At 41.9% G+C, this 24,930-nt stretch overlaps 1 protein-coding gene across 1 annotated transcript in view; it reads left to right on the top strand.

The window, feature by feature from the left end:
• The first annotated feature begins 5,970 nt into the window (after nt 1–5,970).
• The window catches only part of Glg1 (golgi glycoprotein 1), a 97,967-nt gene continuing 79,007 nt past the window's right edge, over nt 5,971–24,930 (top strand). The window contains exon 1 of the mRNA XM_034523078.2: nt 5,971–6,407. Within this exon, the coding sequence (XP_034378969.1) occupies nt 5,997–6,407 (411 nt within the window). The 5' untranslated portion in view covers nt 5,971–5,996. The remainder of the gene's footprint in view (nt 6,408–24,930) is intronic.

Raw genomic sequence — 24,930 nt, 5'->3', positions numbered from 1 at the left:
AACAAAACAAACCCAACCCCACCTACTCCACTGACAATAAATCTCAAGAATTGTTTGTACCCAGGAACAGTTAAGAAACGGTGACACTGGTCTAGAGAGAAGTAGGTACAGACTCTAAACCCAATGAAGTTCTGGGACCCAAGTTACCAAAGTGGCCATGACTCCATTTCCTCTCATGAAGGGGATGCCCTAACTGTTAATCTAAAGTGAATGTACTTCATGTCACAGGGCAAATATGCTTCTCCTTCAACTCCCCCTCTTAGTGTCGAGGAAAAACATCAGATACTAATTTTGATTTCCTGATAAGAGGAATTACAGCTAGGTGTGGCAGAGGCTCCTGCCTGCAATTCCAACTCCTGAGGTGGAGGCAGAATGAGCTGTTCAAAGTCATTTTTAATGACAACCTGGGTTGTAGTCAGTCAGAGGTAGTGTGCACCTTTAATCCCAACACTCGAGGGACAGAGGCAACCTGATCTGTCTGTGTACTGAATTCCAGGCCAGCCAGGGATACACTCTGAAAAACAAAGATTCCTACAAAAACAAATGAAGGTAGACCACCAGCACAACAAAACACACACACACACACACACACACACACACACACGAGCATGCACATGTGTACACAAGAATAATGCACTCAGCCAGGCAGTGGTGCCGCACGCCTTTGATCCCAGCACTTGGCAAGCAGAGAGGCAAGTGAATTTCTGAGTTCGAGGCCAGCCTGGTCTACAGAGTGAGTTCCAGGACAGCCAGGGCTATACAGAGAAACCCTGTCTCGAAAAACAAAACAAAAACAAACAAAAAGAATAATTCACTCAAAACATCTCCTTCGGAATGAATAACCTTGATCTAACTGGGGAATGTGTTAAGCTTTATAATGGCTGATCTATTGTAGTCTTGCCCTTTAACCCAGGGCAAGGTCCTCCCTTGAGTGCCTAGAGTCTTTTACTTCAGGGTGTTGCCTTTCTGAGGCCTCAACTGAGAAGTGTTTACCCACTGTTACTCTATCTCAGCATGGTTTAAACCCTAAGGTCAATCTACTTCTTTAAAGCTGCTGGAAGCTCCATTCAGCTTATTAGTCCCTGACTATTGTTTTCTGGGACATTGGGAGCCTTGCTCTATACCTGCAGCCTTAAAAGTCAGCCTGTGACTTAGTGGGGAATGTGTTCAGAGATTTTTTTTTTTTTTTTTTTTTTTTTTTTTTTTTTTTTTAGCTCTTTTCTGTGATTTTCCTTCACTTAAAAATTATAGTTTTTTTTTGTGGTGGTGGGGGAAGTGTTTGTTTTTGTTTGTTTTGTTTCTGTGTTTCAACAATCTGGAAGAAGTGAAGATATTCTAGAGAGACTTAAGCCTCCTTAAGCCGTCAGACTTTTTAAACAACGGACCCTAACAAATTGCTATTTCCTCAGGAATCTCAGGCTGGGAGAGGGCAAGGCTAGAGGGGATACTTGGGTGTGTGTGTGGTGCGAGGGTACATTCTTACAGTTCGGACAATTTATCCAACCACCTGGCAAGAAAGAGTGAAACCAAGGTAACAGTGGAGGGGAAGGGCAGGACCACACCCTAACCCCTTGATTAGGATTACTTAGCTATGCATAAGTCTTGCACATCATGTAAACATAAACCTCATACCCCCTGATTAAGGAAGATGGATGTGGGCATCACTGAACTCACTTATTTCTCTTCCCAAGGTGGCCACGTTGAACACATCCCCTGAAAGCCTCTCTCTATCACTACTATGCTTAATTGGTACCCTGAGGACAGGTGGCGGGGACTAGCTTGTCTTTTCGGTTTTGGCTTTGAGATTGGGTCTTGCTAAGTAATTTAGGCTTGTGGCAAACGGTCTCTGACTCCTGAATGCTGAGATTAGAGGCACGTATCATAGGGTCTGGCTCTTTCCAGTGTTTTGGTCCTCAAGTACCAGGTACTGGGGGAGGGAGACTCTGAACTCCTTCCTGTGTGTTTTTAACTCAACAAAAATACTATTTTCTATTATGGTCTGTCTTCTGATGAACTGTCACAATGTTGAGAATCCAGTCAAAAGGTACATTCTTTAGACTTACAACCCTTTATTACCCAACTGGAGCTATTGCTTTCTTAAACTTTCTTGGGGCCTGTAAGAGCTGAGCCCTGTCCAGTTCTCTGGTTTTCCCATCTCTCCTGCTCCTCATTATAGACATGGAGGTCTGGTTATGTTGTCTAGCCGGGCTTTGAACCTGCAGCCATCCTCCCTTAGCCGGAACCCGTGCCTCCAAACCTAGTTCTTCCTTATAGATGCTAATTTCCATCTCCTCAGGGTCTTGAACTTAGTTTAATTTTGTTTTGTTTGTCTTCTCTTTTGGTTTTTCAAGACAGGGTTTTTCTGTGTAGCCCGGGCTGTCCAGGAGCTCTCTCTGTATCAGGCTGGCCTCATACTCAGAAATCTGCCTTGCTCCTGCCTCCTGAGTGCTGGAATTCAAGGCTCATTAATGGTGTGTACTACCATGCCCCACGATCTTACATCTTTAAAAAGTCCGCTTGTTTATCCCTCACATATGCCTGATCTTAAGCAATGCCTGGCATATTTTTAAAATGTTCATCAGCAGGTGTGCAGGTTAGTATGCAACCCCAATACTAGGGAGGCCAAGGCAAGAATATCTGGAAACCAAGGCCAGTTTGGGCCAGCCTGCTCTGTGTAGTGAGGCCTTTGTTTCAAAAACCAAGACAAACAAAAATGGTCAACAGATTCCTACTGAATAAATAAATTAGTGAAGTAGGGATCTTAACACAGTACAAGTAAAAATGCCTAGCTCTGATAGAGGTTGTGTATTTTATTAAGTCTAGAGGTTAAACGAAGGACATGCTGGGCATACGCTAAAAAATTGACCTACATGCCTAGGTGCTCTCTCTCTCTCTCTCTCTCTCTCTCTCTCTCTCTCTCTCTCTGTGTGTGTGTGTGTGTGTGTGTGTGTGTGTGTGTGTGCATGTGCTGACAGGTAGTGTTTCTCTTCTTGTCTCGTTCCTCTCTCCCAAGCTCCCAAGTGCTGGAATTACTGGCATGAGCAACCATGCCTGGCCTGACGTAGTGTGTAGTGTACCTTATATTGAAAAGTCAATGAGGCTGGAAGACTTGCGTAAAACCAACTGTTTCACTACTGTTGTGAGGCTATGCCTTCTGTAAGGTCTGGATCTGTAGGGCACAGCCTGAGCTGGCTAGGTTCCCAGATTTTTCAGTATCTTGTTTCTTGGTCACTGAGACTTCAAGATAGATTTATCCTCATCCCTATCACTAGAGACCATCTGTGGCATGGTGTAGGATTTGCTCAGTGCAAGATGAGAGATAGGCAACTGCTGCCATCTCAGAGCAGACTGTCCACTGCAAGCCTTAGACTGGCTTAAAAATAATCTGAGCACTGGCTCTTAGTGACCTCATGGGCTTGTGGCGGTGTGGTTGTGCGAGATTTACCTATGTCTTATTAATACTATGGATTGTGTATATTTAGTCTACCCTGAGCTACTTTAGTCCATGACTAAGGTTAACAGGAGTCTCAAGATAATTTTGTGGTAGTAACAAGTGCAAGTGCTGGTGGAAATGCCAGCATACTTCTATTCTTAGAGATAGAGGCCAGGGACAACCACAGTGGGCAGTTGGAACCTACAGACTATTCTGTCTCAGGGGTTTCCTTTCCTGGTAGCTAAACCCCTATTTAACTCTTCTGGTTCCAGTCTAGTCTTAACTGCCCATCTATGGATTCGGAACAGCAGAAGCTGTAGTTTTGTTTGCTTTGGATTTTGAAGCAGGGTCTCACTATGGATATAGTCTTGGCAGGCCTGACACTTGCTAGTTATATCAGGCTGGTATCAAATTCACAGAGATCCGTCACCTCAGCTTCCTGAATGCTGGAATTAAGGTCATGCTCCACCACATTTTTTTGTTTGTTTTGTTTTAAAAACACCGTATTGGCGGATTGGTGGTGGTGCATGTCTTTAATGCCAGCATGGCAGAGACAGAGGCTGGCCGATCTTGGTAAGTTCTTCAAGGCCAGCATGGTCTATTGAGTGAGTTCCAGGGACGACAGGACTACATGGTAGTGAAATGTTATTTCAAAAAAAAAAAACAAAACAAAGAAAGAAAGGAAGTGGGGAAGGGATAGGAGGTTTCTGGTGGTGGGGGGAAGTGGGGTAAGGGGATAAAATCTGAAATGTAAATATAATACCCAATAAAAAAGAAAAAAAGAAAGGAAGGAAGGAAGAAAGAAGAAAAAAATTATTTATTTTTGTGTATGGGTGTTTTGCCTGCATAACTGTTTGTTTACCTTGTGCTTGCAGTGCCCAGAGAAACCAAAAGAGGGCAGTGGAGCCCCTGGAATTGCAGTTACTGATGTTTTTAGCTCCCGTGTGGGTGCTGGGGATTGGAACTCAAGTCCTCTGGAGTAGTTATCTTTCCCAGCTCTCCATTCTTTTGTTTAGCTGCATTTTTAAAGTACAGTATGGTCAGTAAATGCTGACCAGTAGAGATTTTTATGTCTCAAGTTGTCTTCATTGACCACCAACATGCTGACTTGCCAGAGTGGGATAGAAGTGTCCCAGAGTGGTGAGAAGACTCAAGGATTCTAGTTGGAAACGGTCTGCAGGCTGGCAGAGTTCACCCTGGTCAGTTCATTTATTAATCTCTCGGTACAGAACCATTAATATCTCCCTTCCATACAAAGTTTTTCTCAATTGAATTAGAACCTAACCTTTGTGATGCTGGCTTAGTTGACACCTTCCGTGAAGCCAAGCGTGATGCTCTCAACCCAAGAAGGGTCACAGGCTGGACCTGTGGCTCACAGGGGGCAGGGGCACAGGCAGGGGCAGGTGGGTCTCTGAGTTGGAGAGCAGCCTGGTCTATTGACTTAGTGTGTTTCAGGTCAGTTGAGGCGCAAAAGTAACTTATGACTTTGTTTCAAAAACAGAAGTAAGGGGAATCTAAGTCCTGGTCTTAAATAAGACGTCCAGGCAAAGGCCCTCAATGTTTAATAATATTGACTATAACTTTTGGGACTTCATGTTACAGGCCAGGTATTTTCCGTGATTTTGTTACTTTTTTTTTTTTTTTTTCTTTCTTGAAACAGTCTTACATTGGCCTCAAACTTCCTGCCTTCACCTCCTGAAAGCTAGGATCACAGGCATATGCCACCACACTCAGGTTATGATTTGCAGGGGCTCAAACCCGTGCCTTTGTTCACTCTACACCACCACCAGCCTTTCCTTGTTTTTATTCTTTTTGTTTGTTTGTTTGTTTTGTTTTGTTTTTCGAGACAGGGTTTCTCTGTGTAGCCCTGGCTGTCCTGGAACTCACTCTGTAGACCAGGCTGGCCTCGAACTCAGAAATCTGCCTGTCTCTGCCTCCCAAGTGCTGGGATTAAAGGCGTGCGCCACCACCGCCCGGCCCCCCTTGTTTTTATTCTAAATGTTCACAGTTTTACTTTACATTTGGGGGACCACCTAGAAGGCCCAAGAGCAAGGATTATAACCTATGTACGCTTTAACATTCATCCAACTGCCGCTTGGTTCTCTAGGTAAGAAATACAGGTCAGACACAAAATGAGGCTCTCAGATACCAGAATACACTCGGTTTTGAAGTTCATCTACACGCACAAAGTTTTTAACCCTTTCCCCCCAAACCCCCAGCCTTGAGTCACTGAACCGGCGAAATATTCCACCGGCCATCTTAGTTGTGTCAGCCCAAATTCATTTCTCTTTCCTTTTTCTTTTCCGTGACGACAATCGAGAGATTTATACCATGGTACCCCTACCCAGGTTTTCTCAGTTCCTCCGGGAAGGATATCCACTTTCCCGCCAGCCCGGTTCAGGGCGTGGGCCCTTCGCAGCGCATCCTCTGCTTTACACTCCTCCGTGGACTCCCGGGTCTACCGCCCGCTGGGGAGGAGCCACGCCAGCCCACGCCTGCGGCTCCACCCCCTCATTTAAATACACGTCGCCGGCGGGTGCGTCGAGCTCGCCGCGAACCCAAGATGGCGGTGTGTGGACGTGTACGGGGGATGTTCCGCTTGTCGGCGGTGTTGCAGCTGCTGCTGCTAGCGGCAGCGGGGGCCCAGAATAGCCACGGTCAGGGCCAGGGTCCGGGGACCAACTTTGGGTCCTACGCAGGGCAAGCTAGAGACGGCAACCCGGCCGGGCAGCAGCCGCCTCAGCAGCCTCAGTTATCGCAGCAGCAGCAGCAGCCGCCGCCTCAGCAGCAGCAGTCTCTCTTCCCGGCGGTCGGGCTCCCGGCCCGGCGGGGCGGAGCGGGGCCCGGTGGGACTGGGGGAGGCTGGAAGCTGGCGGAGGAAGAGTCCTGCAGGGAGGACGTGACCCGTGTGTGCCCCAAACACACCTGGAGCAACAACCTGGCGGTGCTCGAGTGCCTGCAGGACGTGAGGGAGGTGAGAAGGTGGGACGGGCCTGGGAGGAGGGCCGAGCCTGGTGCGGGCCGGAGGGTGTCGCCGGCCTGGAAGCCGCGGATGCCCGGCTGCAGCGCCCCTCGCTCTTTTCCTTCAGGGCTGTGCTCGCGCCTTTCTCTTTCCTGCCCCTCACTCCCGGGTGCATTCAGGCAAGCGGATCCCACCCGAATCCTTCCTTCCCCAGTCCCCGATTTCGCTCCCCGTCGCGGTGTTCTGGGATCAGGACCTCGGCTCACGGCCTCAGTAGGCGAAGGCCTAAGGAGCGTGTTTCTGTTTGCGCTCCTGTCTTTTGTGTGATGCTCTATGCAGAGTGGTTCCTCGCCGAAAGCCAGTTTAGGGTTTTTTTTGCTATCCGTTTCGACCTCGACAGTTTGTAGCAATGGATTTCAACGTGAAAAATGATCGGTATATTTAAACTGCTAAAGATCGATCTGCTGTTTATTTAGCAGTAGACACTTGGTGAGGTGAGAACCTGGGTTCTCTTCTGGTGTGAATGTAGTCAAGAGCCGAATTTACTGTTTCTACCACATTCTTTTGTAATTGGTAAATCCTTACTATCTACCTGGTGCGGAAGCTAATTATGTTTTTTTTTCCCTTCAATTCCTGTGGTCAGTTTGTAAAGGACCTCATTTTTAGGCTATTCCTTCGTGTCCCTTGGAACCCCAAAGCCTGAGAAAGTTGCAGGCAGCATTTGATGCTATAATAAATATAGAGTGTCTGTGGTCTGTTAGTGGGGTCTTTCTGAAGTCTTAAGAGAGTTGTTTGTTTTTGAGACAGGATCTGCTTGTAGCCCAGACTGGCCACCTACGGGAGGCATCCTGCTTCTGGCTGAGCCACTTTGCCTAGTTTGAAGTAATTTTAACAGTACCTCTTCGTGAGTTCTAGAGCTGATATTACTTGGTGTGCTTCAGTTAAAAGACATTGACAACTTCTTTTCTATATTTGGTGCTGCAGATGTGAGGACATATTGGTAGAAATATTTGTTTTCAAAGGTTTAGATAAACAAGATTAGTCCCAAAGGTTGGCAAGTAGGAAAAAACCCCCCTGCTATTTGGCCATTTCATTTGGAATAGTGTATTTTCAGGATTGTTAAAGGCCATAAAGTGACCACTGGTTTGTAGATATTTGCTAGTCAGGTTTTAGTGTTATACAAAGGTAAGGCTTTTTTTTTTTTTTTTTTTTTTTTTTTTCCCTATGGCACATCCTGTTAATCCTGGAACTTGAGAGGAAGAGGCTGGCAGATCTCTTTCTGAGTTTGAGACCAGTCTAGTCTAAGAAAGTTCCAGACCAGCCAGCACAACAAGACTTAAAAAAAAAAAAAAAGTCAGAAGAGGAAAAGACATACAAAATCAAGAGCAGAAAGTTTCCAGAGCCACCAGAAATGTGGAACCTTACATGGGTCTCATGTATAGCTTTGAAGATTGGAAAGTAGATAGCCAATAGTCTTAACTGTTAAAGTTTTTTTTTTTTTTAAAGTGTGTGTGTGTGTGTGTGTGTGATTTTATTTATTTTATGTATACAAGTACACTGTTGCTGTCTTCAGACACACCAGAAGAGAGCATCAGAATCCATTACAGATGGTTGTGAGCCACCATGTGGTTGCTGGGAATTGAACTCAGGACCTCTAGAAGAACAGTCATTGCTCTTAACCACTGAGCCATCTCTCCAGCCCCCTTTTTGGGTTTTTATATTTGATTTTTGAGGATATTTACTAGATGTTGTTTCCCTAGGTGAGATCATAGTATCTGTTAGTAAATACATTGTTACTGAATTGTTGTAGAAAAAGGATATTATTAGGGGAAATTGGCAACAAAACAACAACAAAAAAAGGTTCAGTTGATGGAGTTCCTAAAGCTGTGTGCATTCTGGACACCTATATACCTTTCCTTATAGGAGCACTGAATGGTCTTCTGTCATGCCTGTGTAGATTAGTTTGCATAAAGAAAAGTACACTCATCTGAAAACGTAGTCAGTGGTCTACCATTGGTTTCAAAATTCCTAATTCCCAGCAAGGGTACTTTAGTACACTATTTTTCTTTTGTCAGGATCATATATAAACTCTGATGGTTGGTAGCTATGTTTTATAGTTTGGTATTTTCTTTGTGATGTTCTAGAGTACCAAGTTCAGTGCTGGAACTTGAGAATATTGTTAACTGCTTGAGGATGAGTGAATTGATGGGTGTATGTTTATATTCCGTATATTCCGGAGGAAGGGAGACCCGATATTGGAAGGAAGGAGCCGGATATTCAGGATAATGATGGGTCTCACTTGCTGAGCAGAGCAATGCACCATGAATCTAAGACATTCCTAATCCTGCAAGTTCATTTTTTGTTTTGTTTTTGTTTTCCAAGATAGGGTTTCTCTGTGTAGCCCTGGCTTTCCTGTAGTTTGGCCTCAAATTCAAGAGATCTTGAAGAATATCTCAAGTTCTGGGAATAAAGGCATGCTGCCTGACACACACACACACTCTCTCACTCTCTCTCTGTCTCTTTCTCTGTAAAATGGTAGAAACATTTTGGTTTACATGGCAATCACTCAAAATGTACACATTCTTTTTTTGTAGCAGTCCCCGTAACAATCTCTCTCCTCTCTCCTGTCTGTCTGTCAGTCTCTCTCTCTCTCTCTCTCTCTCTCTCTCTCTCTCTCTCTCTCTCCCTCTCTCTATAAACAAGGTCTCCACAGGTCTCACTCTGTAGCCCTGGAATTCTATGTCCATCAGCCTGGCTTTAACCTGCCTCTGTCTCTTGAGTAACGGGATTACACCACCACTACCCAGCCTGAGTCATGCTTTTTAAAGGGCATAATGTAGGCAATAGGCCCACTCTGTTGTTTGTTTGTTTGTTTAATGTGTATAGGTGTTTTGTCTTCATGTTTGTCTGCTTCACAAGTGTGCAGTGTTACAGTATCCACAGAGGCCAGAAGAGGGTATCCAGTCTGGAATTACACATGGTTGTGAACTACCATGTGGACCCAGGAAGTCTTTAAAAAAATATCTTAAAAAGAAAAAAAAAAGATTTTAGTTTTTTATTTTGTGTGTATGATGAGTACACTGTGGCTGTTTTCAGACACACCACAAGAGGGGATTGGATCCCATTATAGATGATTGTGAGCCACCATGTGGTGCTGGAAATTAAACTCAAGACTCAACCACAGAGCCATCTTTCCAGCTCACATTTTTGTTGTTTTGTTTTTTGTTTTGTGAGGCAGGGTTTCTTTATGTAGCACTAGCTGTCCTAGAACTAGATTTGTAGACCAGGGTGGCCTCAGAATCTGTCCTATACCCACTCTTAAGTAGTAGACTGTAGAGTATTAACAGTGGAGGAGGGTCAATACTTGTGTTTTGTGTGTATGTGGATCACTCCCCTCCTGTATTTCTAGCATAGTGTTGGGAGACTGATATATTCTAAAGCATACACCAAATGTCATTTTATTTACGAGTACTTCAGTGTGTGTCTGAGATACTTAAACGTATTTCTTAGCACTTGCTATGAATATATTAATCTCAAAAATTGTGAGCCACTACCTAAACCTTTGTATAGAGTAAATACTTTGTGTTTGTTTAAGGTGGACTGTTTTATATAAGGAGCAGGAAAAAAAAATCTCAGCATTACAAACTTTTCTTTTTGAAACAGGGTCTGATTGGAACTCACTATATATATCAGGCTAACCTCAAACTCAAAGATGTACCTGCTTCTGCCTCCCAAATATGGAATGAAAGGTGTGTATCACAGCCCTGGTATTAAACTCACTTTCAAAGTCAGTAGGTGGGCATTTTTGATAACTCTGTTACAGTGCTGGGGATGGGCCCAGAGCCAGCCAAGCACAAACCACTGTGCTGTATTTCTGACCCTCATTTTACCTCTTCTTTGGAATTTTGAAGTAGGGTCTCAATAAATTCCCAGACCCAGCTGTTAATCTATACTTTCTTTCCCTGCCCCCTTCCCTCCTTTCCCCTCTTTTCCTAGACTAGAGTTCTCTGTGCAGTTCTGGTTTTTCTAGAACTTCTCTGTAGACCAGGCTGGCCTTGAATTTAGAGATCCACCTGCTTCTTCCTCTTTGAGTGTTGGATTAAAGGTGTGTGCCACCACCTCCCAGCTGTTATCCTGTTCTTAATCGTTAACTTGACTTTACCTGAGGGAATAGGCACACTCTTTGTCGTTTAATTAATACTCGTGATAGTCCTATGTGCTGAGTAGTATTGTTTTATTTTCTTAATTGAGGAATAGCCTCCAACAGGTAGTGTTGTCTTTTTGTCTGGTGAGGCTGATGTTTAACAGGTCCTCTGGCTTAGAGAGACCGTATTGTTTACTGTTGATGTCACTGTTTGCAGCTAGGAAGTATGTGGTTGTTGAAGATTCTGCATATGTATGAATGGATACGAAATAGGAAGGGACATCACATGTAGTACCAGAAGTTCTTTTCTTCAGTATTAAAAACAATTAAATAGTAGCAGCTTTTGTGCACTGAAATAGTGTTGATTTTTTTTTTTCCAGGCAGACAAACCAGCAATATCAGATAATGCTTATTTAATCACTGGTCTGGGTCTGTCATGAACAGAATCTCTGTAATGCAGTGGATCTGAAATCCCAGCTCACTTGAACCAGAATTTTTATTATTGAAATAGAATTGGTTATATTTTCCTGTTATTTGAATTAGTTCCATGAACCACACAAAAAATGAATTGAGCTGTAATAGTATGGCCATTGACTTTGCCTGCTGTCTGTCCACCCATCCACCCACCCAGCCATCTACCTGTTGTGTTTGATGTATGTGTATGTATACGTCCAACATTGGATGTCTTTTCTAGCACTCTCTCACCTTCATAAAAATGTTTTCTTTTAGATTTACTTATTTTTATTTTGTGTAGATGAGTGTTTTGTCTGCATTTATGAATATATACTATGTGGATGCCTGCTGACCAGAGAAGTTACCCAGAGAAGTCAGAAGAAGGAATCAGTGCCCTAGAACTAGAGATTTGGATAGTTGTAAGCCACCATATGATTGCTGGGACCTGAGCTAAGCAGCAAGAGCTCTTGGCCTCTGAGGTATCTCTCTAGCCCTATTATTTATTTATTTATTTATTTATTTATTTATACCACAATGCTCAGTGAGTTCCAAGCTAGCCAGGGCTACCCAGAAAGACCCTGTCTTGAAAACAACAATAAATTAAAAAGAAATTATTTTATGTGCATTGGTGGTTTGCCTGCATACAGGTCTGTAGAGGGTGTTGAGTCCCCTGGAACTGGAGGTACAGATGGTTGTGTGCTGCCATGTGGGGCTGGGAATTGAACCCCAGGGCTTTTCCTAGGTAATATCACTGATCCCCAACTTTTCTGTCTAATATAAGTTATTTACCGTTTGTATTCTGGGTAGATATATGGATTCTAGGATTTACATATGTAACTGTCTCATGATCTCTTACTCATCCAGAGGGAAATAGTGGTAGGAATAGCACAGACAGCAATTAATCCAAGCATTGTTTGACTTTAGTGTGTAGTAGTTTTATTAGGGATCATATGGCATTTCCTCTCGTTCTAACCCAGTGGTTGGAAGTCATTTAACCACCTAATGCAATCATTATTGGCCTCCCGTTATGTACTTCATTGTGGAAAACCATTAGGACTCTGAGATACTGCCATTGCTTACAGTTAGTTTGATAAATGAGATTGTGAACAAGAAACAGTTATATATGAGTGTTAATAACTTGATGTCATATAGATTCTAAATTCTTTTAGGGCAGTGGAATGAACACAAATCTAGGGTAAAAATTTGAGTGGTACCCAGCCCTGCTACTCCTAGTTTAAAAATCATATTATTTAGCCTAGTAAGGTAGTGTATGCCTTTGATCTCTGTACTCTGGAGGCAGAGACAAATGGATCTCTGAGTTTAAGGCCAGTGTGATCTACATAACCAGTTACGGGATAGCCAGGACTCAGAACTTGTCTTAACACATACACACACACACCAAAAACAATCCTATCACTTGCCTATTAATGGGTTCAATCTCTAGTACTGGAAAAAAATCATATTTTTTAAAAGTAATGGCTGTGTATTTAACTGTGCTTTAAGCGAAGACATACATGAATTTAAGAGCTTAAGTGCTATTCATATTTATGCTAAATAGGTGCAATATATGAAAATATACATCATTGTACTATCAGAAATTGTGTACATACTCAGCAGTTCAAGGCCTCCTGCATTCCTTTGTGCTAGGTCTACTAACTGGTTTTCTAAATAAAGTTCAGAAATGGAATGTTTTTAAATGGTCTTTTTCTATACACAAGATAATCTTAGAAACTTTAATCTTTTTGCTTTAGCCTCCTAAGTGCTGTCATGTTTTTTATCCCAACTTGAGATAAGGATACTCCTCCAGATAATTGAGAGTTACCTGTAAAATAGCATTCACATTTCCAGCAAATACTCAAGAAGTCTCTTGATGGAAGTGCTTTATAGCATATAGTTGTTAATAATTTATTGTTCTGTAGAAGGAAGTAATATAATTGAATAGTTCAAAAGAGGAAATGCTATGGCTTCATTGTCTGTTTTGTTCAACAAATATAGTCAGCAATATCAAGATTATGTTTCTTAAAAAAAGCTATTAAAATAGGTAATTAATTTTTCATCTGTCAGCAAATATTTACTGAATCCTGTATACAACACACTGTTCAGTGTTGATAATATAGATATTGATAATAGCTCTTATTGAGTGTTTCTTTTTTTAGTTTTTCAAGACAGGGTTTCTGTGTATAATTTTGGCTGTCCTTGAACTTGCTCTGTATGTAGACCAGGCTGGCCTCAAACTCAGAGATCCATTTGCCTCTGCCTTCCCAGTGTTGGGATTAAAGGTGTGTGCCACCACTGCCTGGCTGCTATTGTTTCTTATAAGCTCTGTTTTAAGAGAGACAAAATATTTCCTAGGTATTATTTAATCCAATTAAAAGTGTATTTTTAAATTTTTGGGATGAGGAGATTTTTAGCTTTTTCGAGACAGGGTTCTTCTGCATAACTCTGTCTGTCCTGGAACTTGCTCTGTAGACCATCGTGGCCTTGAACTCATTCTGCCTCCTGAGTGCTGGTGTTAAACGGGTGTACCACCACTACCTGGATAGTGGGGCTGATTTTGAGACAGAATCTTACTCTGTAGCCTAGGCTGGCCTTATTCTTCTCAGACTGCTGAGTTCCTTTGTGCTAGGATTATAAGTAACCTCTGCACTTAGCTTTTTTCTTTTCTTTTTTTAAAAAAGAGGATCCCTAGTCCCCCAGGTTGCCCTAGAACTTTCTTTTCAGCAAGAGGATGACCTTAAATTCCCAATCCTCCTGCCTCCACCCACAATTTTTATTTTTAAATGAGGTAAACAGGCCTCAATAACAAGCTTCAAGTAAATCTGTAAACTGTAAAATAACTTAATCTGTCTATGCTTATAGCATTTATACACCAGGACTGTACTATTTGGTGTGGTAATCACCAGCCAGCTGTAGCTGTTAACAGTTGAGCTGTATCTACTTTGAGTTGAGGTGTACAGTGTAAGTAAGGTACACACTTGATTTAGAAGACAGTGCAATTTTTTCAGTCTGTATATTGATTATATGCTTAATGATAATTTGTGTGTATTGAGTTTATTAAAATATATTATTAAAATCAGATACTTTTTTCCAAGTGTGGTGGTGCACACCTCTGATCGCAGTACTCAGCTGCTGAGGCAGGATTGGTGTGGAATTGTTGTAGGGTAAGCTACAGGGCCCCTGTCTCAAACCCTCTCATTCAGTGAAAGGACAGTGTTTCCTAATCTTGTTAATGGGTAGGTTAGATTTTCAGCTTGATTCGTGTGTTGACTGTAAGGGATGTCTTAACTTCATCCAGAGGAACAACACTCCGATAAAACTGAAATTGCTCAATGACTCATCCTTATTTGGGTGAGTTAGATAAATTTGAAAGTCAAGAATCTCTAAAGTGATGTCCCTCAGAGCTCAGAGCTGGCTCGTAATAACCTTTGATTCTGCATTAAAATAGAGTGTGGAGGAATGAGAAGTGTGGAGGGGAATCTAAAAACAATAAATAAAGGGAGAGAGCCAAACATCTGTTTTCATTCAGCATTAATTTACTGACATCAGATGTCATTAGATTGAGTTCTAGGGATACAGCTAGTTTGCCTAGCATGTTTGAAGCTCTCAGGTTGATTCCCTAGCACCAAATAAATCCAGCATAGTGGCATAGGCTTGTATGCATAGCATACATATATACATAGCAGTATGGAGGTGGAGGCAGAAGGATTAGAAATTCTGTATTTTGGGACTGGGAACGTTGCTTAGTAGAGTACTTGCTTAACAGAAAGCCTTGCATTTGATCCCCATCACTATATAAACTAGGTACATACCAGGATTTGGAAGAGGGAAACAGGAAGATCAGAAGTTCAAGGTTAACCAGGTAGAATGGCAAACGCCTTTAATCCCAGTACTGGGGAAGCAGAGGGAGGAGGATTTGAGTTCAAGGCCAGCCTGGTCTACAGAGAAAGTTCCAGGACAGCCAGGGATACAGAGAAACCCTGTCTGGAAAAACCAAAATAAACAAAGAAAATAAATAAATTTGGGAGCTAGTGAGTTTGAGAGCTGGCTTATTATACAAACATAACCTCAGCCACATTAAATAAAGAAAGCAAAACAACAATAACAAAACAGGGCATGGCATGGAACAGAATCTCTCCAGAGTTCTCATATTGGTCATATTAGCTTTATGGTGTTATAGTATGTATTGGGAAGTTTCTGTCTCTCTGTCTCTGTCTCTGTCTGTCTCTGTCTCTCTCTCTCTTTCTCTCTCTGTCTCTCTCTGTCTCTCTCTGTCTCTCTCTCTCTGTCTCTCTCTCTCTGTCTCTCTCTCTCTGTCTCTCTCTCTCTCTCTCTCTCTCTCTTTCGTGTGTGTGTGTGTGTGTGTGTGTGTTTTAAATATGTGTCAATACGATTTTTGAGACTAAGTCTTCCTGTGTACCCCAAGCTGACCTTAAATTCACTATGTAGCCTAGGCTGGCTTCTACCTCAATCTCCTTAAATATTGAGATGACAGAGGTGTGCTACTCTACCTGGCTCAGGGAGTTCTTACAAGCAGAGTCTGCCATGTGTTAATTAATGTAACTACTGAGCATACATTCATATATGTGAAATAAAAATCAGAAGAGTTAAGGACTTATTGCCATGTGGAACTTAAGATCTGAGGAGCAGCAGTATGCTGAGGAAAACAGAATGGGCTTTGGAGTTATGGCTTTGGGCCAGCTCACATCACTAGGATCTTAGACCAGTCTACCTCTCCTCACTCCCTCTTTGGGGACAGCACTTTATTATGCAACACTGGCTGGACTCCAGCTCACAGAGATCTGCCTGCCTCTGCCTCCAGGGTGCTAGGATTGAAGGTGCCTTACCTAACTCAAGTTAATACCAATCTTTTGGGAGTGCACATGCCACAGAAGACACTTTTGGAAGTCTGTTCTTCCACTTGTTTTTGATGTAGGGTGCTTCATTTCTGTGTTGTGTTGGCCACATTAGCTCGCCAGATAACTTCAAGGCAGTTCATTTGTCTCCCTCTCGTCTCCATGTAGATCAGGCTGGTCTTGAGTTTTGAGGTTTTCCTGGCTCTGTCTCAAGTGCTGGGATTATAGGCAGGGACTACCATTCCTGTTTGTTTGTGTTTGTTTTGTTGTTTTTTGGATAGATTTTCACTATACATAGCCCATGTTGACTTAAAAGTCCTGTCCTTTGAAGTCTTCCTGCTTTAGACTGTCCATTGCTGGAATTATTGTCATAATTCCACTATTACCACGTTAGGCTTCCCTACCTTTTTTATAATCCTTCCAAGGGTCCATCAAGAACATGTCAGAGTGCTGGGCGGTGGTGGCGAACGCCTTTAATCCCAGCACTTGGGAGGCAGGGGCAGGCAGATTTCTGAGTTGAGACCAGCCTGGTCTACAGAGTGAGTTCCAGGACAGCCAGGGCTACACAGAGAAACCCTGTCTCGAAAAAAACCAAAAAAAAAACCAAAAAAAAAAAAAAAAAAAAAAAAAGAACATGTCAGAGTACATTCCTCTGTGCTCTTGGCAGGGAATTCTGTGGGAAAGGAGACCATCGGTATCCATCTGTATCTAACATAGGCATAGAAAGATCTAAGATCTTGTTTTCAAGAAAATGGATTGATGGATGGATGGATAAAGTTAGGGGTGTGAGTCACTCACTGGTGGTATTTGTACAATATGCATGAGGCCTTGAGTTTGATTCTCAGCAACATTGAAAAAGTGATGAGTCGGATAAAAACGTAATTTTTTTTCTTTCCTTTTTCACCCCACTCACCGAAAGTCTTACCTTCCTACACCAGTTCCCTACGTACTGAGATGTTACATACAGAGTATGTTACCACCATGCCAGGCCTTACCACAGATTTTTTTATATTTTATTAAATTTTAATATATTTTATTTTGAAACAAGTTTTCCAGACTGGTTTGGAATTTATAATTCTCCTGCTGGAACCTCCCAAATCCTGAGATTATAGGCTTGTGCCATTAGGCCTAGCTGTTTGTTTGCTTGCTTGTTTAAGACATGTTCTCACTACATAGCCCAGGCTAACTTTGAGCTCTTGAGCAGTACCATACTTGAGTGAAATTAAAAACAAAACAAAACAAAAAACTTTTTGTTTGTGTTATTTCAAGACAGGGTCTTATTCTATGATTGGCCTTGAACGCTATGATCCTAAGTGCTTTAACCTCAAGTGTTGAGATTATTGGCATGAACCATCACACTGTCATAGCTTTTTAACTTTTTTTTTAAATTTTTAAAAATTTTGATTTTTCAAGTGGCTGACCTCAGACTCACAGAGATCTGCTTGCCTCTGCCTCCCAAGTGCTGAGATCAAAGATGTGCGCCACACCTCCTGGCTCCATGGTTTTGCAAAGACTTACAGTGTTGTATATTTTTATTTTCTTTTGAAAGTACTTTGAAATAAGATGAGGACAAAGAATGCTAAAGTCAGAACTTATGTGGGTGTGGGTAGCCCCTCTCCCGAGGGGTGGGGAACCTGCTTTAATTCATTAGCCTGATCTCAGCCAACCTTCCTGCCTTACTTTGCACTGACCCCATACACATCTTACTGCCCATCCCGAAATACATAGAGTAGTGCTGTGGGTCTCTGGAGAGTACAGAGTTACAGTTTTGACTTTGTAGGGTTTATATGATTTTGTGGTGCATGCTAGGCAGACAACAACTGCTGTGGTGGTTGTTGGAAAGGGTTTTGATTTTTTTTCTGTAGATACATATTTCGAGTTTTTGTTTATTTCCTTTTGTGTGTTTTTGTTTTGTTTGAGTCTAGGTCTCACTATGCAGCCCTGGCTGGCCTGGTCCTCATTATATAGGACAATATTCACAGAGATCCACAGGCCTCTGCTTCTCAAGTGCTGGGATTAAAGTCTCACACCATCCATCTTTGTTTCATTTTTGAGACAGTCTTCAATGTGTACCCAGGTTGACCTCAAATTCCCTGTTCTGCCTCAACCTCCTAAAGTACACTGGCCCTTCAGCCTTCAGTATTTTCACTGTTTTGGGTTCTCATTTTTTTTTTTTAATTTGTTTTTTGACACAGCCTTTTACATAGCCCTGGCATGTGTCCTATGTATACCAGGCTGGGATTGAACTCGCAGGGACCCACCTGCTTCTACCTCTTGAGTGCTAGGATTAAAGAAATTTACTTGTATACTTATCTTGGGGGTTCTTATTTCTTGATTATTTCCTGTTGGGCTGGTTTTTTTGTTTGTTTGTTTGTTTTGTTTTTTTTTTTTGGTTTTTTGAGACAGGGTTTCTCTGGGTAGCCCTGGCTGTCCTGGAACTCACTCTGTAGACCAGGCTGGCCTTGAACTCAGAAATCTGCCTGCCTCTGCTCCCAAGTGCTGGGATTAAAGGGGTGTGCCACCATTGTGTGGCCACAAAACCTTTTAAAAATTAAGATAAACCAGCCATGTTGACATAGGCTTGTAATTTCAACTTTTGAGAAGCCGGGTCAGGAGGATTATGTTAAGAACCTGTCTGAAAAAAACAAACTTTCATTTTATATATTATTTATGATAAAACATTGCCATGACAAGACCAAAAATATCAGCTGCCTAACACTGAAGACTTGCGAAATGGTTAGCCACCCAGTGATCTGGAAACTAAAAAAGAAAACATTTATGTGTATATTTATGTATATTTATATGTATGTACACGAGGACATGTAGAAACAGAGGACAACTTGTAGAAGTCACTTCTCTTCTATCATGTGGTTTTGAAAGACTGAGGTTGCCGGGCGGTGGTGGCGCACGCCTTTGATCCCAGCACTTGGGAGGCAGAGGCAGGTGGATTTCTGAGTTCAAGGCCAGCCTGGTCTACAGAGTGAGTTCCAGGACAGCCAGGGCTACACAGAGAAACCCTGTCTCAAAAAACCAAAAAAAAAAAAAAAAAAAAAAGAAAGACTGAGGTCATAAGGTTTGGTAGCAAGGGCCCTATCTTGCTGTCCCATCTTCCCCACCCCGTGTTTAAAACAGTTTATAGACAGATGTTTTAAACTGTTTTTAAGTAAAAGAACTGTATCTTTAATTGACTTGAAATTTGTTGGCAAACTTGGATTTGGTTTAATATGTTTTAATTTGTTGGTCTAATTTTGAATAAATACCATTTGCTACATTACAGAAACATAATGGTAGGTCCTGGGAAATGTGGCCATTCATTCCCTGATTACCTGTTCCTGAAAGATCTGATCCCTACTTTCATGGGCAGTATCTTCTAATAGAGAAGCTGGGCAATAAGGAATTACAAATAAGAGCCGATATAGATGATGTGGCAGAGTACTTGCCAAATATATTTAAGTCCTGGTAATAATTCCCAGTACCCGAAAATCAAAATGAAACAAAACAAAAACATATCTTTAGGTTGGGGATATAACTCCGCCATAGTGCTCACTTTGTATGTGTGAGGCTCTGGTTAAATCCCCAGCACCACATGCAGTCTGTCACTCAGAGTATTTGGAAAATGACAGCTTTGGTAAGTGTTGTGAAAGAGAGGGACACAGACAGGTTTCCAGCTTGTGCTGGGTTTCAGATGACAGCCAGGCACTAAAAGCCATTTCCAGTAAGAGGATGTAAATTTAGAACAAATGTTGAACTGAATCTGAAATTTGCAGTTATTTTAGCTCAAAAAAGGTGTAACTGGAATATGAAAAATGCCTGAGCTCTCTTAAAGAATGTGTAAATACAGAGTAGGATTCCAAGGACCGAGCCCTGGGGAGTACTTACAATTAAGGGTTGGAAAGAGACTTGTTGAGGGAATTGTAGGGGACAGAAGGAGTGGTAAAAATTGAAAGAAGATTTGCAAGGATTTAGTTGTGAAAACCAAGGAAAGGAAAGTGGTAGTGAGAGTCAAGAAGAGGACAGTTTTTTGTTTGTTTGTTTGTTTGTTTTTTTAAAGAGGTAGTAGTAATCAGGAGAGTAAACAGAATAATTAAAAAAAAAAAAAAAGATTATGGACCGAGAAAAGAACATGTTATAATCAAATGCTCTTGCCATTGAGCTGAACTCCAAGGACATTGTTTTATAGAAAAATAGAACAGCAGTTCCTTTAGAACCTAGATTTCAACTAATTGAGACTATATTAGTGTACTTGAGAAATTTGCTGGTGAAAAGGTAATTATAACATCCCCGTTAGCTATATAGATCTTTTGAGATAAAACTTTTCAGTCTATAGCCACAGCTTTTATGTTTAACTCCCAGCACTCCCCACTACCCCACACAGAGACACACAGAGACACGCAGACACACAGACACACAGACACAAAACCTATTTTAGTTTAAGGACATAGAAAAAGGAACCAGTGAAGAGAGACTGGAAGTGCTTCTGAGCATTGGAATGAGTGCACTGCATCAAAAAGGGCCGGAAGTGACCTGGAGAAGGGCTTAAAGAGAATTTGTTGCTCTTGCAGAGCATGTAGGTTATAACTGTAGTTCCAGGGATTATGAGGCTGAGGCAGAGGCAGGTAAATTCTTTGCCTACATAGTGAATTCCAGGCCAGCTAAGGCTACATAGTGAGACCCTAGTCTTTCAAAACAAAACAAAGCAAAACAAAACAAAACAAAACACCCCTCAAAACCAAAATAGCTAGCACCTAAGTGTTCATCTGAAACCAAAGTGCCAGGGAATGGAGACCCATGGTTCCCTGGATTTCACTGGCTAGCCAGTATGGTGAAATTGGTGAGGTCCAGATTCTATGATATACTCCTTGGACCTGTAGTTACAGACTGTTATGAGCTTCCATGTGAGTGCTGCAATTAAACCTGGGTCATCTGGAAGAGCAGCCAGTTCTTTAAGCACTGAAACATGTCTCCAGCTCTGACCCTGTATCAAAAAATAAAGTGGAGGAACTGGAGAGATGACTCATTTCAGTTAAGAGCCCTCTTCACTCTTGCACAGGAAATAAGTGATTCACAGCTCCCACATGGTAGCTCAGAAAGATCTGATGCCCTTTCCTGGCATCCTTGGACACCAAGTATGCTTGTGGTACATAGACAAATATACAAGCAAAATACCCATACACATAAAAATATTTAAAGGGAAAAAAAGGATGGAGAATGACTAAAAAAGAAGACACCCAACATTTAATTAATGAACTAATTAACAGAAGGGCAAATCTTGATAGTTGGGAGGCTAAAGCAGGAAGACTGAAAATGTGAGGTCAGTCTCCATTAGAATGAGACCCTATCTCAACAAACTACTGAAAAAGTGTCCGGCATGTTGGATCATCAATTAAATGGGCTTTCCTGATAGCCTTGGTTTCATCTCTGGAATCCACAAGGGAAGGAAAACACAGATTCCTTCCTAATCTTTTTTTTTTTTCTTTTTTCTTTCTTTCTTTTTTTTTCTTTTTCTTTTCTTTTCTTTTCTTTTTTTTTTTTTTTTTTTTTTTTTTTGGTTTTTTGACAGGGTTTCTCTGTATAGCCCTGGCTGTCCTGGAACTCACTCTGTAGACTAGGCTGGCCTCGAACTCAGAAATCCACCTGCCTCTGCCTCTCAAGTGCTGGGATTAAAGGTGTGCGCCACCACCGCCTGGCGATTCCTTCCTAATCTAACACACACACACACACACATATACAAACACCACATACCACACATGCACACATATACCATATACTATAAACACACACACACACACACACACACACACACACACGCACACGGAGTGGGAGGGAGGGGAGGAAGGGAGAGAAGAGGGAGGTAGGGAGAGAGAAAGAGAGAGAACTGTCATGGAGGTATACACCTGTAATTGCAAAGAAGATAAGAGTTGAAGGCCCATACTTAGAGAGTTTGAAACCAGCCTTAGTTATATGACACCCTGTTTTTAAAAACCAAACCAAACCAAACCAAACCAAACCAAACCAAACCAAACCAAACCAAAAAAAAGAGAAGAAAGGAAGGATGGAGGGAAGATTAACTTGGTGTCAGATAACATGACATACATGCATGTGTATATTGGTATGCCTAACTCTGATGTTCATTCTTGGTGAATGAAGCATGCATGGGTGTGTGTAAGTATGTAAGATATTTTAACTTCTATTTGTTTTGTTTTGTTTATGGTATTTCCAGACAGGATTTCTCCTTGTGGCCCTGTCTCTCCTGGAACTAACTTTGTAGATCAGGCTGGCCTTAAATTAATCTACAGAGATCCACCTGCCTCTGCCTCCTGAGTACTGGGATTTAAGGAATGCATCACTGCTGCCACCTGGATCTATTTTATTTTTTGAGGCAGTCCTGTATCCCAGACTGGCTTCTAATTTACTGTGTATCCAAGGATGATCTTTAAGTGTTGGTTTTTTTCTGGTTGTTGTTGTTTGCTTGTTTTGTTTTGTTTTGTTTTGTTTTGTTTTTGAGACTAGGGTCTCACTGGCCTTGTGGAAACTGGAATCTGATATGTAGACCAGGCTGGCCTGAATCTACAGAGTTTTGCCTGCCTCTGCCTCCTCAGTGCTGGGGTTAAAGGTGTATACCACCGCACTCAGCTTTGCCCTGTAAAGTTTGTACGTATGCCTTTGTGCTTGTATGATTAGAGAACAACTCGGTGTTGGTTCTTGTCTTTCTAGTCCTATAATGTTTGTCCAGGCTGGCCTTGAAATCTCTTATCTTCTGATTCCACTTCCCAGTGGAAGTGGAAATCCCAATGGGATTTTAGGCGTGTTCCACCCACAGTTTTCATTGTTCTGTGTGCCACTATGCTCAGTGTTATGTCTGTACTTTACATAAACAGCTATTTGTGATTCTTAACAATTCCTTACATGTCCATCCACTTGGCACTTAAATCTCCCATTTTTCCTGGTAGGCTCAGAAAACCATCCTGGAATTGGTTATTATGTGTGTTAACAATACTATTTTAAGCTGGGCGTAGTTGTGTACACCTTTTATTTCAGCACTCAGAGGCAGGCAGATTTCTGTGAGTTCAAGGCCAGCTAGAGCTAGCTACATAGACCCTACCTCAAAAAAATTTTTTTTCAATTAACTACTTTTTTAAACAAGTCTTACTATGTAGCCCTGGATTACCTCAGACTCACAAAGATCTACTGCTTCTGTTCCCCAGGGCTGGGTTAAAGGCGTGTGCTCAACTCCTGATAAGAGTGGTATTTTGAATCTGGTTCTTTGTCATAGAATCTTTAATATTTGATAATTGTTCTTTATGATGCAGACCTTTGTTTGGAAAGATGGTGGTGCGAAAGACATGGTTTAGTGATTAGAGTGCCCACCTAGAATGCCTTAGAACCTGAGTTTGATCCCAACATCCCATAAACTGGGTGTGATAGCACAAGCCTGAATTCCAGCATTCAGGAGATGGGAGCTTAGGAGGGTCACACATTCCCCTGCATCCTGGGTTGCAGATCTTTTTGTGTATTTGTGTGTGCTGAAGTTCAACAGTAAAAATACCAAGGGAACATTGGGAAATACTCCTGCAGTCATATGTATACTCGGTGTGCTGACAGGCCGTGGGTCTTTTCCCTCCTTTTTTTCAGTCAAGCAATGTGTATATATAGTTTTAATAGTCAGCCTTGCCAGCTTTATATGAAAACTGTAATTTCCCTACTCAGCTCTCTCTACTTCCTCTTCCCCTGCTCCAGCCCCTTCCCTCCCTACTCTCCTTGCTTCTCTACTCCCCTCCCCTCTTTTTGTTACTGTGTTTTGTTTTTTTAAGATAGGGTCTTTCTCTGTAGCTCTGGCTGTCCTGAAACTTGCTACATAGACCAGGCTGGCCTTAAAATCTATGATCCACTTGCCTCTGCCTCCCAAATACTGGGATTAAGTTCATGAGCCACCATTGCCAGGCTTCTATTTTCAATTCATAAATCCTTAGTTTTATTTACCCAGTGTTTTAAGAATCTTAAGAATACTTAAGATCCATCCTCAATCCCTCCTTTTTCTCTCTTGCTGAGGATACAGCCTAGGGCCTAGCCCATGTTCAATAAGCTATCTACCCTCCTGTTGATTTCTTAGAATTTGCTTTTATTTTCATATTACATACTCATTTTCGTGGTATACTCTGAAAGTGTACTTCATAGAGCAAGAAATCTTGTAAAGCTGAAGAATAAAATGGGTGAGGAATGCTGCACTGCAAACAGTATTCAGGCAAGTCAGTAGCTGTAGAACAAGACATTATTTGGCTGAGTTCTATGGAAAGCTTTTTACCTTTACTGTAATGAGATCAATTTTAGTTCATTTCCTTGTCTCATTCTCATCCATCCATCATGAGTCATCCTCATGCTCATACAGGAAACATGACTTTTTTTTTTTTTTAAGGAAATCAGATTCACTGTTACTTAGGCCTGGTGATAAAAAATAAAATTACCCCTCCCCAATTAAACAAACAACCCTAAACAACCTGAAGTTATGAAGCCATCCCCATTTTAAACCACTGTTTTTAAAAAGATTTATTTATTTCATCTATGAGTATACAGTTGCTCTCTTCAGACACACCAGAAGAGTGTGTCAGATCCCATTACTGGTGGTTGTGAGCCATCATGTACTTGCTGGGAATTGAACTCAGGACCTCTGGAAGAGCTGTCAGTGCTCTTAACCACTGAGCCATCTCTCCAGCTCTTAAAACAATTTTTATTGTATTAGTTTATATGGGTGTTTTGCCTGCATGTATGTCTAGACACCATTTGTGGGCAGTGTCTTCAGATTCCAGAAGAATCTGAAGACAACAGAACCAACCCCGCCCCCCCCCAACAAAAACAAAAGCAGTCAAAAACCTAGTTTGAGTAGTTTTGTTTTTTTTGGGTGTGTGTGTGTGTGTGTGTGCACACGCGCGCGCAGTTCAAGACAGGGTTTCTCTGTATAGCCCTGGCTGTCCTGTAACTCACTCTGTAGACCAGGCTGGCCTCGAACTCAGAAATCCGCCTGCCTCCGCCTCCGCCTAGTGCTGGGATTAAAAGTTTTAGTTTTTGAGAGAAAGTCTCACTATGTGTG

The sequence above is a fragment of the Arvicanthis niloticus genome, chromosome 18, assembly GCF_011762505.2.
Source record: "Arvicanthis niloticus isolate mArvNil1 chromosome 18, mArvNil1.pat.X, whole genome shotgun sequence".
Lineage (NCBI taxonomy): Eukaryota > Metazoa > Chordata > Mammalia > Rodentia > Muridae > Arvicanthis > Arvicanthis niloticus.
The sequence above is the reverse complement of the archived record's forward strand: the minus strand, read 5'-3'. Positions and strand labels throughout refer to the sequence as shown.